General features: G+C 48.0%; 1 protein-coding gene across 1 annotated transcript in view; it reads right to left on the bottom strand.

The window, feature by feature from the left end:
- LOC144953806 (immunoglobulin superfamily DCC subclass member 4-like) overlaps positions 1-19,310 on the bottom strand; it is a 336,924-nt gene that overhangs the window by 214,642 nt on the left and 102,972 nt on the right. Inside the window, exons 4-5 of the mRNA XM_078884448.1 lie at positions 17,520-17,653; positions 7,626-7,763 (exon numbers count right to left, since the gene is read on the bottom strand). Coding sequence (XP_078740574.1) covers positions 7,626-7,763; positions 17,520-17,653 — 272 coding nt within the window. The remainder of the gene's footprint in view (positions 1-7,625; positions 7,764-17,519; positions 17,654-19,310) is intronic.

Below are 19,310 nucleotides of genomic sequence, written 5' to 3'. Positions count from 1 at the left end.
GGCGAGTTGGAGGCAGTCGCCCTCCAGCAACAATGAAGGGCAGAGGAGCTACGCTCACAGCAGCGAGCGGAGCGCCTGGCGGGTAAAATGCATAGAGTTGGCACAGTGTGGAGCAAAGTTGGTGCATTTGCCAGTTAACTCATGGCACTTGGGTCTGTTCTATGACCTCCTGCCAGCGGGTCTTCGATACTTCACGTGGCCTCAAAGTGCGCCTAGCATGGCACAAGCGCCATAGTGACGTCACTGCCACTTAGTGGTGAAATGCAGTTGTTGTTGTTGCATATTTTAACTGATGCAGTACTTAGAAGGGTGACCACAGGGCTCAAACCTTTATTTCAAAGAGTAATTTTGGGACAGGTTGGGCTTGAAATCGTTTGTCCCTTCGTGCTTTTTGTCCTCAACCCAGATGTTGGTAAAACATTTCACATATTTGATTTTACATTCAGTGTTTTTTGATCTGTTGAATAATTTATGTTTCCTTCTGTCATATGTACTAATTTTGTTCCTGTAAATACATTTTGAAAACGTCATCTCGAATCTGTACAGTGTTAAAAAAAAGTTGTTCACAACAACCCAATATTTTAACTAATTCTCTCTTATGAAGACAAAAGTGATGTTTAACTTTCTAGTCAGGAGCTAAGATTTATGCCCATATCATTATCTTTAGACTGAAAGCAGAACATTTGAATTGTGTAGTTGTTAACAATATGCCCCTTGGAGTATATAGCAACATATGGCATATACGGTAATAACAATTCAATTCATAACACGCATAATATTTCACACACATATTTAACCGTGATTCTGAGGTGCAGAAATATGCCCATGCAGATGACAACAAATAATCAAGTTTCATTTTTTTGATGATTACTTTTAATCAAATAGTGGCACTGATGGCTATAAGATTCAAGAGAAACTCGTACACTAACAACCCATTGCATCTGCATGAATTTTTTTGCATGCAAACTCACTCATATATTTAGATCTCAGCACAGGGATTTTTATTTAATATTTTTTTATAACAAAAAAACACTTGACGCATTCGACCATAAAGTCTTGCAATATGGTTGTCCATTGTATAAAATGGTCCCTGTTTATGTAATTGGTTTGCATAATTCTTGCAAGAATTACGGCCTTAATGTAAACCACGAGGGCAAAACAGAATAGATTATTGAATCCAATCGTGACCTCGAATCGTAACAATTCACTGAATCCCAAAGGGAACAAATTGTTACGCATCTAATGGCTAGCAAAATGGAGCAAACGAGATGCAGGGGAGGATCGAAGAGCAACAGCAAGATATTAGAGATAAGCCTGCTCCGGCTAACGTTGTTGTAAAAAGCGGGCTGAGGAAGTGAGAGATACCAACAGAAAGAGTGAAATGATACAATCTAAATGGTTAACACGTTAAGTGGTAATAGGTCAGAAAGTTGCCACAATACAATGCTATTACTATACCATAAATATGGGGTAGCCTTAGACGGTAGTTTTTTAAACGGGGAGGGACCATACGGCATCATTATTGAGAGGCATTCTGCAACATGAGAAAAGTTGTTTAGAAAGACAGAGAATATTGAAGAGCTGGAGAAAGAAGGAGTGATATAAGAGGAATTATATAATATCTTGCCACTGCGGCACTGCACGGTGGCGAGATGTTAACCCCCTCTCCTGGTGTGCAGGAGGACGTGGGTTCGATCCCGACCCTGACGCCTGTATATTTGGAGTTTGCATGTTGGAGGAAGATCCAAATAGTCACTTGGAAAAATATCCAAGTGGTCACTTGGATCTTTCTCCGAGTCCTCTGTTTTTTTCCTCCACATTTAGAAACGTGGATATAGAGTATTTGGCTGCTATACATTCCACGTGATAAGCCACTTCATTGAGCTATCATTTATGGCCAAGTCGCGTCTGAAAAACAGCTATACCATTCAGTCTGTCTTACCTGGTAAAATAAAAATGTGGTTATTTAAATAGTTTATGAAATAAAATATAGTTTAAGAGGTCAGAAATCAGTAAAACAAGTTACGTGCACACGTAACAACTTTAATGATTTCAGCAGTAGGCTGCCCTTTTTAAAACCTCGCAAGCCACAACTATATGTTCATTGCTATGATTATAAAGGTTGTGCTTAGAATTATATACTGATAATATACTTAAGTTTCCTCGTTGCAGTGATATTACACTGACACACATCAACGGTGGGTCTCTTAAACATTCATCCAAAAAACATTGATAAAATAACGGTCTTACTCAATTAGCCACGTTATTACACTCATACGGGTTAAAGTGCATTTCGAGATGTTCCCCGAGGTAAAGCTGATCAGAGTTGTTCAACAATCTGTCGTTGCTCTTTCGCGGTCCACCAAGACAGGTGGGCACCATCTGCTATTTTTTTCATGCAGTATTTACGAACAGAGGTGGAAAAAAAAACACATTCATCTCACCCTCGTGAAATCCCCTCCATCGCAGATGGAGGAACTGTGAGAATCTAATTGCTCTTCTGGTGTGGACAGGGTGGAATGGTGTGAATTTAAATGCACGCACTGTCTTCTATCAGAAGAGGATAGGCCCTTGGTTAGTTCAGTATAGTCTTATTCATTGACCAATTACTTTATTATCTTCAGTCCACAGATTTAAAAAAATGCAGTTCAATGTATTCGCTTCTGCAAAATTTCCCCGTGTGATGTATCATACTGCACTTTATTTTTAACCACTGCTTACCTTGCTGTCAATGTTTATCCGTTCAGTTAATATTATCCTACTTATCAACATTATCTTAATTCAAAATAGTAATACTGATATAACTTCTGAAACTTTGAATAAAAAAAGTGCTAAAGGTGTGAAGTTTAAATCAGTTGTTCTAACAGGGTATCAAAAATGATACTGCAGCAATCACAAATATCACACTTTAAGCTTCTCCTAATACCCATTTAACGACAATATATTTAACTAATTTTTTTCATAACAAAATGTCAACACTTCATGCAAAAATATAATCAAGTATTGTGCGGTGCAGGGCACTGTTGATTCGATGGGTCAGGGTAAGGGGCACATCGGTCCCCCCCCCCATTCCCTACCACCCCTCCCCTCAATCATCGATCACCATCCAGACACATCCCTTGATCACTCTTCCACTCCATCACCCCATGGCTCTCCTCTCCACCCCATATCCTATCAGCCCTCGCCCAACCCCAGCCTCCCCTCCCCTCTATCCACCAAAAACTCTGACCCATCCTCAGTCACCTCCCCACGCAGCTCCCATCTCCCGCCACATGACATGCTAACTAAAATAACTTAGTCTTCATGTTTATTTCGACTCATTTATTTGTCTCATTGTAGTCAATCATGATTGGTCTTTCATGGGAAGTCGTCATTGTCACGCTTGATTTTTGTCCATTCATAGTCATCGTTCACTAATATAAAAACACTTTGTTGGCAAAAACTTTTTTTTCAACAATATAATTTGCGATATTCACACTCCCAAAGATGCTACAACTGACAGTAAAAGGTTTTATATAACGTTGTTCATGCAAATCGCTCATGAACCACGGACAAGCTGGCGGGCTTGCCAGGCGGTGAGCCGGCATTAACAATTGCTCTGCAGTTCTCTATACATTAAGATGTTTTCAGACAATCAGTGAGCGTTTATATATGTGGGAGGAAACCGAAGCGCCTGGAAAAAAACCCCATGCATGCGAGGGCACAACACTCTACCCCCTACAGAACGGACAGATTATATCACCGCACACTTTGCTGTACTGCATTCTGCTGGCAAGCCAGGCTATTGCAATCTGGATGGTCACGGGAAGGGAAGTCTCACAACAGTTTGTCACTTGTGCGATTAATTCACCAACCCTGGCTTCCACAGCGCTGGATTACAGCCGGCGTGCGCCACCACTCCGTGTAGTATCCACGTTCAACACGATTTAAAACAGTCACCCACACAATCAATGCACTTTCACCGTCCGTAAATGGTTCGGTGGAAACCCTGTGGCTGTCCTGGCTGCAATGGAAGCTGATACTTCCATTGCAATGGGGAATGTGTTGGATGAAGAGCGAGAGAGAGAGTGAAAACAAATTGCAGGGGACGACGAGGCGAGATGCGGTATTGTTGTCAATGCAGCATTCCTTGTGGCCAGCCGCTGTCGTTCAATGGGAAACTAAGTGGTGTCACACGTGATTGCGTTGCAGCAGAGCATCTCGGATGTTCGTCGCTGAACGCGTCCCGTTCGAACGCACGTGCAAACCACGGCAGGGCGCCAATGGGCCGTCCATATATGGCGTCACGCGATTTTGGACGATTTTTTACCCCCCCTTCCCCCCTTCGTCACACGGCGTCACAAAAAGTCAGACCCCCCCCCCCCTCAAATATGACGTCACAAAGCTCTGCCCCACCCCCCCCCCCCAAAAAATAAAACATGCTTCAAATTGTACTCTTTGGTTTTTTCGGTAAAGTCACGTAGGCAAAAAATCTAATAAAATAAATGAAAACAACCAAATCATTTATTTTATTTTTTACTTACGTGACTTTACCGAAAAAACCAAAGAGTATGAATCCTTGCAGACATGAAAGCTCCAAATCTAGAATGCTTCAAATCGCTTTTAACTATTGTAATTGGAGTGCGTATTTAATGTGGCGCTGCACTCTGATGTTGTAGGAGAAAACAATTATTAAAAAGTCTATATAATTAAGTAGAACGTGTTGTCTATATTTATTTAAAGTTGCGCATTTTGATGTGACGTCACATTTCTCAACCCCCCCCCCCCCCCATCGTCACACATCGTCACAAATGTCTGACCCCCCCCCCCCAGGTGCGTGACGTAATTTATGGACGGCCCCCAATGCACCGAGCCGCGTTGATCGCTTTCCCCTTGAGGAGAGAGTCGCCACTAGTGACGATGCAATCGGCGTCGCAAAACACAGTAAAAATCATGACCTTCCCTGCAGATTGGCACGGCCATGTGGCTTTGTTAGTGGAGTTGATGTCTGATGCACATCCTGCCGCTTTGTTCCGTTGCCATGACGATGGACCCCACACCTCACCGCCACGATCACAATTGCATTTTCCACAGTGACACTTTGGATTTACGAGGCATCTAAAGGCGACTCCGTCTGATGACATTCGTCAGGAATGTCCCGGTTCAGAGCGTTCCAGGTGCCTGCAAACCCCGAGGCATGTGGCCGCGGTGCACACATATACGCCAGTAGCCCCAAGGCAGCCGGCAACGCACGTGCGCGCACCGTATTTGGACAACGCAGTTCGTCCACGAACAATGGCTCGTCACCGATGTTTACCTTGCCGGATCTGAACGATTCACCCACCAATATACATCCCCCGCGGTTCAAACTGACAGCACTGTACACGCTGACCATCCACTCGTGCATTTGCTTTGCCTCGTCACTCACTCCTTCAACAGGAATGTGATTGTGGAGCATTGTTTGCGGCTGACCTCAACTCTGCTCGTTTCGTTCACGACTGCGGCACCATTTAGGACGCAATTTAAACTGTGCAGTGCTCGAGCGAGGGCGTGCATTCCTCTCAGCATCATTTGCACGTAAGCACGCCTGGTGCTTTCACTATCGGTGGCATTACTTTTGACTAAGCCCTCAACATTAGCAATTGGAATGAAGGCATCAAACCCATCCTTAGGGCAAGAGGCAATGCAACAGAATAATCAAATATTCGTAGCCCACAAAGGTGTTGACAGAACCAATGTTCATACGTTGTTCCTATATAGATGTTAGGAGTAGCATGCTCTTTGCACAAACTATGCCAAGGTCTGCTGGCATGATTAGGCTATTCGTTGCAGCATGCTGAGGGCACCCCTTTTTCATCTTTCAGTGGTTATTGTGACATTAGCTTCTTCTCGACAATGATTGGGAGGCTGAATTAAGAGCAGCGTTGTCTTCTGCTCGACCCATCGCCTTCCCAGAGCTATCCAGTCTGATCTGCCTGGGTTTGAAATCAGAGATTTCCTTTTCGTAGAGATATATCGGTTCACGGCACCGTTTTCCATTTGAACCCGTGTGGGTTTCCCCTGGAGGAGGACTTCCTCTCTCAACGGACTGAGGGACGTACGCTCACGCCGCCATTGTATCCCAGCGGGCGGTGTCAACACGTTTACCAATTCTAGATCTGAAGCTTTCGTGACTGCAAGGATTCATATTCTTAGGTGTTTTCGGTAAAGTCACGTAGGTAAAAAATTTAAATTAATAAAAGTAAAATCAAATAAAAATCACGACGTTTCGAAGGCAACACAAGCTTCCGTCTTCAGGATGAACCGTCACAGCACGACAGGTGGAACCGTCACAGAACGAATGCTGCATCATACTTGATGCAGCAGCCGTGCTGTGACGGTTCCACCTGAAGACGGAAGCTTGTGTTGCCTCCGAAACGTCGTGATTTTTATTTTATTTTTATTTTACTTTTATTAATTTAAATTTTTTACCTACGTGACTTTACCGAAAAAACCTAAGAATACGTTTACCAATGTACACATTTCGCTCTGAACTAAAGCGTGTTTGCAATAAAATAAAATAAACGTCTAAATGCATGTACACACCATTACCTACTACTTTATGTTCTCGTGCATTGCAAATATGTCATCATCATTTTCAGGCTTGGTAAAAAAAAACGCCCGTGTTGTGTCGTTTAGAGGCACAACTGATGGCTCACACATCTCGGTGCTCTGAAGCTCCTATAACCTGCTGGGTGGCGAGGTTTCCAGGAGATGGTTGTACATTAAATGTGTTTGTGGATCCCATCCCTACATATGCTAAACAAGCCATTTAAGAAAGAGCTGGTCAGGAAACCCACTGGGAGTTCTTCAAGTATTGCTGATTTGAGGCTCCACATGAATAAAGGGAACGACTACCTGCGGTGTAATGGTTAGCACACTGGACTTACAATCCAGAGGTCAGTGGGTTCGATTCCATCTGCCGGCGTGGCATTTAAAAACATGGTGCACATTTCTTAAATTCCCCCCCCACCTCCACTGCCACTGTCCACCCAGCAGCGCAAATGGCTCCACCACAGTTAGTCAACCTGCAGGTCAAGTGTGGTGGGGTCAAGTGTGGGTTATCCCACCGCTTCCAAACAGATATATGACCAGCGTGGAAGAGTAGGCCAAATACCCGTTAGAGCTCGATTTAGTGACGGGCCTTCCGCACGCAGTGGCGTGAGTAAGCAATTGCAGAGCTGGTAATTATAAAATAATAAATAGCACACAGAAACGGGGATGATTTGTATGGAATTGGGGCAATCCAACACGTGCCAGGGTATCTCCCTCTAAATCTTTAGAACACCCCCTTCCTTGTATCGAGGTGGGAAAAGCAACAAACTAGGTGTGTACAAATTTAATGCACTCGCAAATTAAATGATATGCTCGATAGCTATCGCCATTAAATCAGGTGGTTTTATAAAGGACAGATTGCTTTTGTATAAAAAGATTACCTTAAATACATTAAAGGTCATTCTTGCTCAGAGAAGGATCGATGCTTGTTAAGGCCAGGCAGGTTTGCTGTATCAAAACGATCTTCAACGCAGGTTTGATGAACCCAACCTGATTATTCCAGCGGTGCACAGTTTGAAAAGGTGGGGCGGTGGGGAGGGGTGGGGACATACCGAGGCGGTACCACGATATTATAGGAGGCGGCTGGCCCAGCGCGAAGCATTCCAGCACGGCGGCCTGGCCGACGACCACCGTGATGTTCTCGGGCGGCGCCACGATGATCACGTCCGCTGGCTGCGGCCTCAGTGTCACTGGGGGGGGGGGGGGGGGGGAAGGACGGGCGAGAAAAAGCATTCATGTTTGCCCAACCCCTAAATAGAGATCGGCCTTTCGTGCATGAAACAACTAAATTAAATGACGACGTAGCGAAAGCAGTGTGTCCACACTTAAGCGGTTGTGCTTTCGCTACGTTGTCCCCACCTGAAGAAGGACGCTTGTGTTGCGTCCGAAACGTCGTGATTTAATTTAGTTGTTTTCATTTATTTTATGTTTTACCTACGTGACTTTACCGAAAAAAACAAAGAGCATGTCATTATTAAGTTAAGTTTTTTTTACAGCACACCAAACCACACTCATATACCGAGCTATGTCACGATGTTGATCCAAATCCGCCTTCAATAACTCCCATAGCTATGAATACTCTGATGTGTTATCCAGTCGTATCTCTCCGACACATATATCCGATTCTTAAGTGAATCTGTTGTACGTGAATTATGATTTGCTCATATTTATTTTGAAGCCCACTTTTCAGTCTTCCTCATTACATTCCTCTATCGTTTACTCTGGAATATATATAATGTTCTTCTTTACGCACACTGGTATGCTGCTCTTCATTATCCAGTTCAGTTTTTAAATGGCACCTCAACCTGCTTTACTTTGCCTTTGTATTTTATCATTTTGAAACTGGCCCACCATCAATCACGGTCCTCGGCAAACAAATGTTGCTGTGTTTTCCAATTGTGCCAAATAAAAAATGTCTATGCTGTGTTCGTCAAGGGGGTTTCTTGGACTGTGTTTGCAACGCTAGTCAGTGCAGATTGTATGTATGTATGTTGAACTTCTTTCGCACCCTACTTAGCCAACCGTGCTAATCGGAGGTGCAGGAGAAGGACAACAAACTAAAATAGGGGGCACAGATTGGGTGAAGGGAGGGCGCAGGATTGGTCCTGATACCGCACGCCGCTGACGCTAACCATGGCTGGGAATATAAATCAGGTTCCTTAGTTCATATCGGAGTGAACTCATCACTTTGCCACTACCCAACCCTATTCAGATAATCTGTGATAAATCACAGATAATGTTTTACAGTATTTTGAAAGGCAACTCACAAGTTATAGGCATCTGTTTGTCTGTCGGTACAAATACTAACTTTTGCGAGTTGCATACCATGTATTAGGGCTGGGACATTTAGTCAAATAAAAATTGTTATTGACACATTTTTTGCGGACAATTACTCGGACCCCTTCAAAAAAATTCTGGTGCCCCACATTCTGCCTATCGAAGGTGGGAAATCCCCTATGCCATGCCCATCGTGATGAGGCTGATGATGCTGATGATGTAACCATGTCCCAACCATCACTCTCCGTCCAACGGTCCACGTGGGAACAGAGGTGAGACTATTTCCCAACTGTTTTCATGTTGTCTGCATAGTCAAGTAATCGAATCCATCATCAAAAGAGTAACGTTCTACCATAACGTCTGCCCATGTTGTACATTTTGCTGAATTACACAGCCCACATGTTAAGGAATCCTAGTTGAATATACAACCTCTTTAGAGTAATAATTGTGCCAGTGGAGCAAGTCTTTTTGTTTAAGCAGAGGCAGAACCTGCAATTAATCTCACTGTACACAAGCCTCTGAAAATCTTCACACCAATTATGATCATTATACAGTGAGTGGATCTGCCAGCAAATTAGGAAGTAAATTATCCTCATAAATGCAGATATTGTGTAGGGGTGTTAGAGAGAGAGCCCGTTATGCATGGCAGCCTATGGTAAACAAACACAGTAGGCGGGGCTACATGTGTGCACGAGCAGGTGCCCTCTGCGACGTCCGCGCCAGACACCCTGGGGGGTCGATTCGGTCATTATGATCCCCCGGGGCCCCACCCCTCAGGGAGGGGTTGGGTATAAAAGGGGAATGTATCGAAGGGCTCGGGAGTGTTGTGTTAGCTAAGAAGAGAAGAGGAAGACGTCCTAGATAGAGCCCTGGTCTCCCCCTGGCACGCCGTCCTTATCAGGACCGCGCAGGCTCGAGCCAGTGGCGTGGTACCAGAGCCAGAGCCAGTGCTGGTCTGGACTCTGGGTACCGGGCCCGACTGACCAGTGTCGGGCCAAGATAGCCTCCCCTAGCCCATTAGAGGAGGACTCAGAGGCAGGCTAGGGTTAGCCTAGAGGTGTGTCCTCAGATAGACGGGTGAGGGGGCCGATACCCCCTCAGTGTGTATGTCACAACGTATGGTGTTAAATAAACAAGTGTGCCTCCAACTCCGGTGTGAACGAGTCATAAGCGTTACTACATCTGGCGTCAGAAGTGAAACAAAGTACGAACATGGATACACGCCGGACGACTCGAGTCGGGGTACCAGAGGCAGAAGACACCACTGCAGTCGGAGGGCCCGGGACGGCTGAAGATGCCATCGACCAGCCGGGGCTGGGCGCATCCACGCCACAGCAGCTGGAGGAAGGGGAGCCGTCGATGGAGGGGCTGAGGGAGGCGCACGCGAAGCTGACCGAGCTGCTGTACGCCGCAGCCGCCATGCTCGACACCATCACGCAGCTGGGGGCTGCGGGACCGCCACGGGGCAACGGCAGCCGACGATCACAGCGCCTTCCCGCCATTTCCACGGAGCAACATTTTGAAACTCCCGCCATCGCCGCAGCTGCTGTTGAGGGCGTGGCCGCTCTAAGCATCGCGTCCAACGGCGGGAGTACAGTACCTGCCGCGTCACCACCAACGGGCGGAACGTCACCACGGGTGCGACCGGCGATGCCATCGCTGGTTCGTGCCGACGCTGACTTGAGTGAGGCGGACGAGGGAGTGCGTTCTTCCTCTGCAGCCGCTGCCTTACATCAGCGGCTACCTCCACTCAAGGAATTTGTGGGCGAGGATGGTGACTGGGGCGGCTTCCAGCGGCGCTTCCTCGCTCACCAGGAGATGGCACAGTGGACAGACGCCGAGGCTCTCCGCGCGCTGCCAGCACTTCTCGACAGCGACGCCCTCGCCACTCTAACATCGGCTTCGAAGGAGAGGCGCTCCACGCTGCGGAAGGCGATGCAGGTGCTGTCGGCGGTATATGGTCCACCATCGGACTGTCGCCAACTCTTTTACGATCGCCAGCGGGGGACGAAGGAGTCGCCCCTGGCGTACCGCACAAGCCTCCTGGCACTGGCGAAGGAGGCCTTTCCACGAATGGATGACGAGGGTGTCGACGCCATGGTGACAGAGAAGATACTTTTGCTGGCGGACGACTTAGACATCGTCATTGTCGCACAGGACGATGCAGAGATGTGCTCCCTCCAAGCGGCCCGTCTTCTCCACGCAAACCTGTCCTCTCAACGACGGAAGGCCAGCAAGGCGGCGAGCGGGCGTGCCGTCGCTGCAGCCACCCTCCCGGCGGAAGAGGTTTGCGCCATCGACCATCAACGGCAGCATGGAGCGGGAGTACGGGAGGACCGGGCCGGTTCAAGCCGTCTACAACATCCATCGTCGTCACCAGCGCTTCCACGCTGTTACAACTGCGGCTTCCGGGGCCACGTCGCCTCGGGGTGCCGCTCTCCTGGGCAGCGCAGGACGACACCTCAACGGGACGCCGGTCCTCGTCACAAGCTCCACCATCATAATCCGGCGAGTCGCGGCACCCCTCATGCTTGGCCCACGCACACGCCCGTCACACACTCAAACACCGCAGCGAAGGGGGGGCCAATATCGCGTACCATGGCACCAACACGCACCGCTCTGGGTACTCAGATTGAACCCAGCCAGTGGTCCGTGTTGGCCCATCGGGTTGTAGCCGCGTCGTCAGGGTCGTCGGCCGTTGTGGGCCACATCGATGGGGTCGAGGTGCGCATCCTGGTCGATACAGGAGCATCGGCGACCATTATTTCGGAGTTGATTTATAACATTCTCCCTGCCCAAAGCCGTCCTTTGATGCCTGTTAACGTGCCATTCTTTGCTGCTAACGGGGGTTCACTTGGCATCATTGGACAAATTCGTGCCCAAATTTGTGTCGGGGATATTAAATTGTCTGGGCCGATTTTTGTTTCCTCCTCGCTGGCGGTTCCGTGCCTGCTGGGGACGGACTTCCTGGCCAAAATGCCGATTAGGATATTAATCGACCAGGGATGCATTGAGCTCCCATCGGGCCGACGCATGGCGTTTCTGCCATCCCCCGCTACGAGCCGGACGGCGTTCGCGACGGTGCCGGCGTTCGTAGATAGAACGGTGCGCGTTCCTCCGGGGGCGCAAATGTTGATTCCTTTGAAACTTCGGCGGCCCTTCGCTAAGGGCATTGGGGCTCAAGGGGTTCTGTTGGGACCGTCTAGGGCCGGGGTCAGTGGACCTGATTTACTCCCGGCCCAGACCATAGTGAGAGGGGAAGGAGAACCCTTCATCGCGGTCCTCAATGTGGGCTCGCAGACGGTGGTGGTCCCACAGGGGACCGTGCTTGCTCACGCAACGCCGGTGCCCTGTGAGGAACCCGTCGCGAGTCATGTCGGCGCTGTCCCTGCACCGCGACCACATTCGGACAGCGATGAAGGGTGGCTCGAGGCGCTTTGTGCGGGATCGACGGACCTGTCAAATTTAGAGCGTCAACGTCTTAAGACACTACTAAGGGAATTTTCCGACGTTTTCAGTCGAGATAAATACGATTTGGGCTGCACTAATCTGCTGCGTCACCATATTGATACGGGTGACAGCGCGCCAATACGCCAGAATCCTTTTCGGTTGAGTCCCGCCGAAAAGGACCATGTCAAATCGGCTGTTGATGACATGCTAGCCGCCGACATCATTTCTCCCTCCAACAGCCCTTGGGGAGCGCCGATCGTCCTGGTTAAGAAGCAGGACGGTTCGTTGCGGTTTTGCGTTGACTTTCGGCGCCTTAACAAAATTACGGTTGCCGACGCATACCCGCTCCCACGGATGGACGAATCGCTTGACGCCTTGGCGGGAGCGCGATTCTTCTCCACATTGGACTTACTTTCGGGATTCTGGCAGCTTCCTCTGGACGATGATTCAAAGCCTAAAACTGCTTTCCGTACTCCGCACGGCCTGTTTCAATTCAACCGGTTGCCGATGGGCTTACACTCAGCGCCGGCAACTTTCCAGCGGTTGATGGAATTGGTTTTGGCTGGATTGCAATGGGAGTCGTGCCTGATTTATTTGGATGACGTTATTGTCTTTGGCAAAACTTTTGATGAACATCTCCAGAGGTTGCGGGCGGTTTTCCTAAAGATGCGGGCTGCTAATTTGAAATTTAAGCCCCAAAAATGCCATTTGTTACGCGAGTCGGTGCGTTATTTGGGGCACATCGTGGGACGCTCAGGTATTTCTACCGATCCCGCCAAAACGCAGTGTGTAAGCTCCTGGCCGACTCCCACCTCAGTGGGAGAGGTTAGGAGTTTTATTGGGTTTGCGTCGTATTATAGACGCTTCGTCGCTAATTTTGCGACTATAGCAAAACCCCTACACGCTTTAACATCAAAAGGGGTTCGGTTCTGCTGGGGTCGGGAGGAGGAAGCTGCTTTTTGCTCCCTTCGGGACGCTTTGGTAAACGCTCCTCCCCTGATTTACCCTGATTTTTCAAAACCATTCTTGCTCGACACCGATGCGAGCAACACGGGTATTGGGGGCGTGCTCTCCCAGGTGGTTGACGGCGTGGAACGTGTGGTTGCGTACGGCAGTCGGGTGTTGTCTCCAGCGGAGCAACGATATTGTGTCACCCGTAGGGAACTGTTGGCAATTGTCCATTTCATCCAACAGTATCGCCCATATCTGTACGGTCGGCATTTCACCGTCCGCACAGATCATGCGGCACTGCAGTACGCCCTGAGGGTTCAACAGCCATCGGGACAATTGTCCCGATGGTTGGAGGTCCTCCAGGACTACGATTTCCAAACCACATACCGTAAGGGCGTTCGCCACACCAACGCGGACGCTCTGTCGCGCTTGCCAACCACCTCCGAGTGTGCATGCCTCCTGGGGTCTGGACGTTGCAGACCTCCAGGGGACACATCGGTTCCTGTCTTGGCGGCCGCCAACGACGACGATACAGTAGTTACTAATTCGATCGAACAACAGGGCAAAGATTCCCTGTTGGGGTTGCCCGTCATTGACTGGGGGCGCCTCCAGATGGAGGATGTGTCCCTCCTCGGGTGGCGACGTCGCGTTGGCGGTGCGGCGGGGGGAAAAAGAGGTGGTTCCGACGCATGGGAAATGTGCCAAGGCCTGCTGATGCATTGGGACGGGAAGTCGCGTCGACATCGGCTGGTGGTCCCTACTGGGTTGCGGGGCAGGGTGGTATGGGCCGCTCATGAGCGCCTCCTACACCTGGGGACCCAAAAGACTCTCGCCTTGCTGCAACTTGATTTTTATTGGCCTGGCATGACGAGGGATGTTGGGGATTTGTTGGGATCATGCCCTCGATGTGCACAACGCAAACCGCCGGCACGGGAGTCTAACCCGCCCTTGCAATCGATCAAAGTGTCCAGGATAAACGAGCTGGTCGCTCTGGACATTTTGGGACCATTCCCCGCCACCCCCAGGGGGAATAGATATTTGTTGACTGGTGTCGAGTATTTTACACGCTGGCCTATGGCCTGGCCTCTGGCCAACCAGTCGGCAGCAGCCATCGTGGAGGCCTTTGTTCAGGGTTATGTCCTGGACAAAGGTGCTCCGGAGAGGCTGCTGACCGACCAGGGCAGAAATTTTTCCGGTAAACTACTCAGACAAGTCTGTGATCTCCTGGGCACAAAGAAAATTCGGACCTCCCCATATCACCCACAAACTGACGGGATGGTCGAACGGTTGCATCGCACCATCACGTCCATGTTATCACAACAAGTTTCGGACTCGCAAACGGATTGGGACCTACAAATTCAGGGGGTCTTGGCGGCGTACCGGATGGCACCCCATGCAGCTACGGGGTTTTCTCCCTTTTACCTCATGTACGGCCGAGAACCAGACCCGCCTGTTCGTGCCCAGTTGCAGATCCCCGTGCCGCAGGGAAAAACTAATCTGGCTGACCACGTTAAATTTAATCTGGACAAATTGACCGAGGCACGGGATGCTGCAATGCAAAACTCTGACCTCCGTCAGAAGGCGAATGAGCGCCTCAGATTGAGTCGAGCGCACATGCTGCAGTGGAAGCCGGGGGACAAGGCATGGCTGCACTGCCCCCAGGTGCCACTGGCAACCTCCTCTAAACTGGTGCGGCCGTGGCGGGGCCCTGTGGAAGTGGTGGAGGTGTTACGACCGCAGTGCGTGCGCATCAAGTGGGGGAAGCGGCGATGGTTCGTGCACCCCTCTAGGTTAAAACCCTTCTCTGCGGTACACAATCACACTTCACACGCGCGTGGCCAAGCATGTGGGGGGTCGGCCGACTCGCTGGGTCCGTCTCCGTCGCTCTCACCTAATGCCTTGCCGGCTGTGCCACCTTCAGGTGCATCAGGAGTGACGGGCTCACGCCCAATCACCCCTCCTGCGGATACCGAGGGTCACGCGGAGTCGGATGAATGCTCACCCCAAGACGGAAAATTGCCACCTGATGATCCGCCACACGCGGTTACCCCGTGTGAGGGGCCCGCTGCAAGGACGCGCGCTAAAATGCGCAAACTGTTGTGAGGCCGGAAAATGTGTACATAGCTGTTGTGTTCATTGGATGTTGTGTGGGTGGTGTGTTCCCCACTCCTCGGATGTACATATGTTGGCTTCACCGTGTGTTGTGTGTGCGTGGTGGGTTCCCTGCTGATTGTATATAGGCTGTTTTTTTTACGGAATTCGTATTTATTCGGGGGGGGTGCGACGGGTTGTTTTCTCATCTTGCTGTTGCGTTCTTGTTCTGGTTCCTGTTATTGTTCAAAAATAGTGAGGCACACGCGCGGTCAGGGGGTGAAGGCACCTTTATTGTCAAATTTTTGTATGTTGGCAGCCGGGACGGCTGCATGCTATGCGGGGGGGAGTGATGTAGGGGTGTTAGAGAGAGAGCCCGTTATGCATGGCAGCCTATGGTAAACAAACACAGTAGGCGGGGCTACATGTGTGCACGAGCAGGTGCCCTCTGCGACGTCCGCGCCAGACACCCTGGGGGGTCGATTCGGTCATTATGATCCCCCGGGGCCCCACCCCTCAGGGAGGGGTTGGGTATAAAAGGGGAATGTATCGAAGGGCTCGGGAGTGTTGTGTTAGCTAAGAAGAGAAGAGGAAGACGTCCTAGATAGAGCCCTGGTCTCCCCCTGGCACGCCGTCCTTATCAGGACCGCGCAGGCTCGAGCCAGTGGCGTGGTACCAGAGCCAGAGCCAGTGCTGGTCTGGACTCTGGGTACCGGGCCCGACTGACCAGTGTCGGGCCAAGATAGCCTCCCCTAGCCCATTAGAGGAGGACTCAGAGGCAGGCTAGGGTTAGCCTAGAGGTGTGTCCTCAGATAGACGGGTGAGGGGGCCGATACCCCCTCAGTGTGTATGTCACAACGTATGGTGTTAAATAAACAAGTGTGCCTCCAACTCCGGTGTGAACGAGTCATAAGCGTTACTACAATTGTAATACTTATACTTTCCCTGGCGGTGCTGTGGTCAGAGTGCTCAGGCTGCTACTGGAAGGTTGCAAGTTCAAACCCCAGTCAGGGGTAGACTCAGCCCATTAAACCACCAGAGTTACAAAGTGAGCACCACTTTAGTGTAAAGTCAATCGAGACCATGAGCATGGTGGAATGTTGACCAGCAGTGATTATCTCATGCTTGTCTGAGCAGGGAGATACATTGACTTTGACTCGACGTTCACTCTTGGCAGGTGGTAAATCCCAAACAACTTAAATATCTCAGAGACACTGCATCTTCATACTCTGATGCAACAACTATTACTGGCGTGTCAGGGTTTGTTAAGCGACATAAACACCGATGGCTCCTTTCCTCTCTGAAATTCACACCACGACAAACGTCACTACCATTTATCACATCACATTTGCAGGTTTAATATGGAATCCCTCGCAATATATTTAGCTGCCAAGAGACTGTTGTGCCTTTGATGTTACGTGGCTATAATTGATTCATCATCGATTTCGGTGTGAATTGTTCACATGCAGATTTTTGCGTGAGTTTGGTAAATAATGCATTATAATTTTTGGTCAGAAATATTGGTATGAAAATTATTGAGTCAATTTTTGATTGCTAAGTAGTTAATCCTTCGATAAATTATGTTTTAAATATGAAGTTTAAATGAAACGTATTTTTTATTGAAATAAAAGTTACATTTTAACTGGCTAGGAATATTCAAAATAATGTGACGATGACAGAGCTATGATAATTCAACAACTTTCTCACATAATATGGTATTGACACAACATTGTTATGACACATTATTTTACAAACTGACAGTCTGAAAGAGCAATTTATCCAACTTGACAAGTGTAAATGATCCTCACATTATTACCCTTGAAGTTTTTGGAGACAAAGTATGATTTTTCATCGCCTCTTTTGACAACATCACACGCGGTTGCCCTGTATTTAATATTTCTGGAAGATTTAATTACATTTCAAATGCACACCATTTATTGTATTGGCTGAGATTGGTAATGAAACGGTGGCTAAATAAGGGAACACACCCAAGAGGATGACCACTTCTGAGTGAGATGGATTGCGCAGGAGTGAGATGGATTGTGCTATCACAAGACCACGAGGCCATTGGAGATGTTGCAAAGACGCCTTCGGTGAACGATGTTGATGATCGCCATTACTATGCCACTGGCTCCCGCATTAAAGAGCACTGGGTGTCACTCGTCAGCTCGGCATACCCTGCTGCACAGTGAGGATGGCCTCAGGGCTGGTGCGTCGCCGTGCTGTGTTGGAGGCCACGCAGCGGTAGAGGCCAGCGTCGCTCGGCCGCACGTCACCGACGTGAAGCACCCCGCTGGGTAGTTCTGTGTGTCTGAAAGAAACAACATTGAAATGAGTGTTGTGTGAAGAAGTATCAGGGTTAATCGCTGTGGCTGGAACCTCTTGCAAAGGTGCATTCACAACAGAGGTGACAGGGTAGCTCAGCGGACTCATGCTGTGGCAGAGCAGTGCATATGCACCACAGGGATCCTGGGTTAAAATCCGGGTTTCTTCCTCCTGTGATAACTCTGGATCCTGAATTGTAGTTTCGTATTGTCATAAATACTGATCGTAGAGGCAGCTAAGACAATTCAGTACATGTAATAACCATGATGGAATACTTTTTGCTATTATCTAACCCAATTAAAATTGTATTATTTTGGGATTTACAAAAGTATAGGAGAATCAAAGATCCCCGCGACCCCATAGATAATATTAGGGTGCCACATTAGAGCAGTTGTACTGTAATATAGTATTCATGTTCATTTGGATAGTTTGACTGTTATGCTCATCACTAAAAGCTGTAATTCGTTATATTAATTATCATGGAAATGTCATATTATCACAATAATCTCCACCAACAGCTATAATAGAGATGCTAATTACATGGGAATGGCGATTATATCAATAGTAAACGATATTTATAAGCAATACTCATATAAATGATCATTTACTAAGATTCATGACACTAATGTTTCAGCAAACCCATAAAGACACTTAAGTGACCACAAGTCAGAGTGTATATAAATAGTTTAATAATTTAATAAGCAACACTGAGAAAATTGAGCAATTAGCCTGGAAAGATTCATGAAGTCGCGTAAAAAATGAAAGGCTCAATTCTATTCTATTCTTGTTCAAGGGATAGAACCAATGTCAAAGGCACAACATACTTGCTCATATGCTGGGCATACTATGAACTGACAGAGCCATTTCCCCTCCCATAGCTGCAATTTCTAAAATAATATTCTGAATTGCCTTCCATTTGTAAGGTCAAAGATGAAGCATATACTCATGTGGGACAGGATAGGAAAGGCTCAAAAAGTGTAAAACATAAAGAGTGAATACAGTGTTTAAAAAACCAATATGGTATCTGAGTCTGACTGATTGAGCCTAAACAAATAATAATAAACATTAATAATCGTAGGTATACCTTCGTTTGGATCTGTGAACCTCGCGAATGATCGATGCACCCAAGAATATGTAGTGTGCCTTTGGGCTCCACGAGTCTCAGAAATTAACACTGAGCCATGAGAATGCTCCACGGTACCCCATGTTCTGAGCTTCACGAATTATTGATGAACGTCACTATTACTCAGTTGTAATACCATACACCCATGACGCTTTATTAGACTTCAATATTTAGTGCTGTTTTGACCTAGTTTAACGTTGATTAGGCTCTTCAGTATTCAACTGTATTTGGCTGATTATATTTCTCATGCTTCCTGATGTTTATCAGAAATTCTGCTGATCCTGAGCAGTGTTTGGTTAAGTTCCCGTACCCAATCTATGGTCTCTTTAGATTTAACTCTCACCCATTTCCCCTTTGTTTTAACCTTATGAGCTGGAGCCGCTGCGCTGTCCCAACTACAGTTGTGTGTCTTCCCAGAGCATTAATGATGATTCTTTACGTTCTGTAATGTTTGCAAGAGTCGCGGGTTACGGTGGTTATTTAAAAATATGTTTTGTTACATTCAAATTTGACTTGCAAA

The sequence above is a fragment of the Lampetra fluviatilis genome, chromosome 3, assembly GCF_964198595.1.
Source record: "Lampetra fluviatilis chromosome 3, kcLamFluv1.1, whole genome shotgun sequence".
Taxonomy (NCBI): domain Eukaryota; kingdom Metazoa; phylum Chordata; class Hyperoartia; order Petromyzontiformes; family Petromyzontidae; genus Lampetra; species Lampetra fluviatilis.
This window is presented reverse-complemented; position numbering and strand designations above follow the sequence as displayed.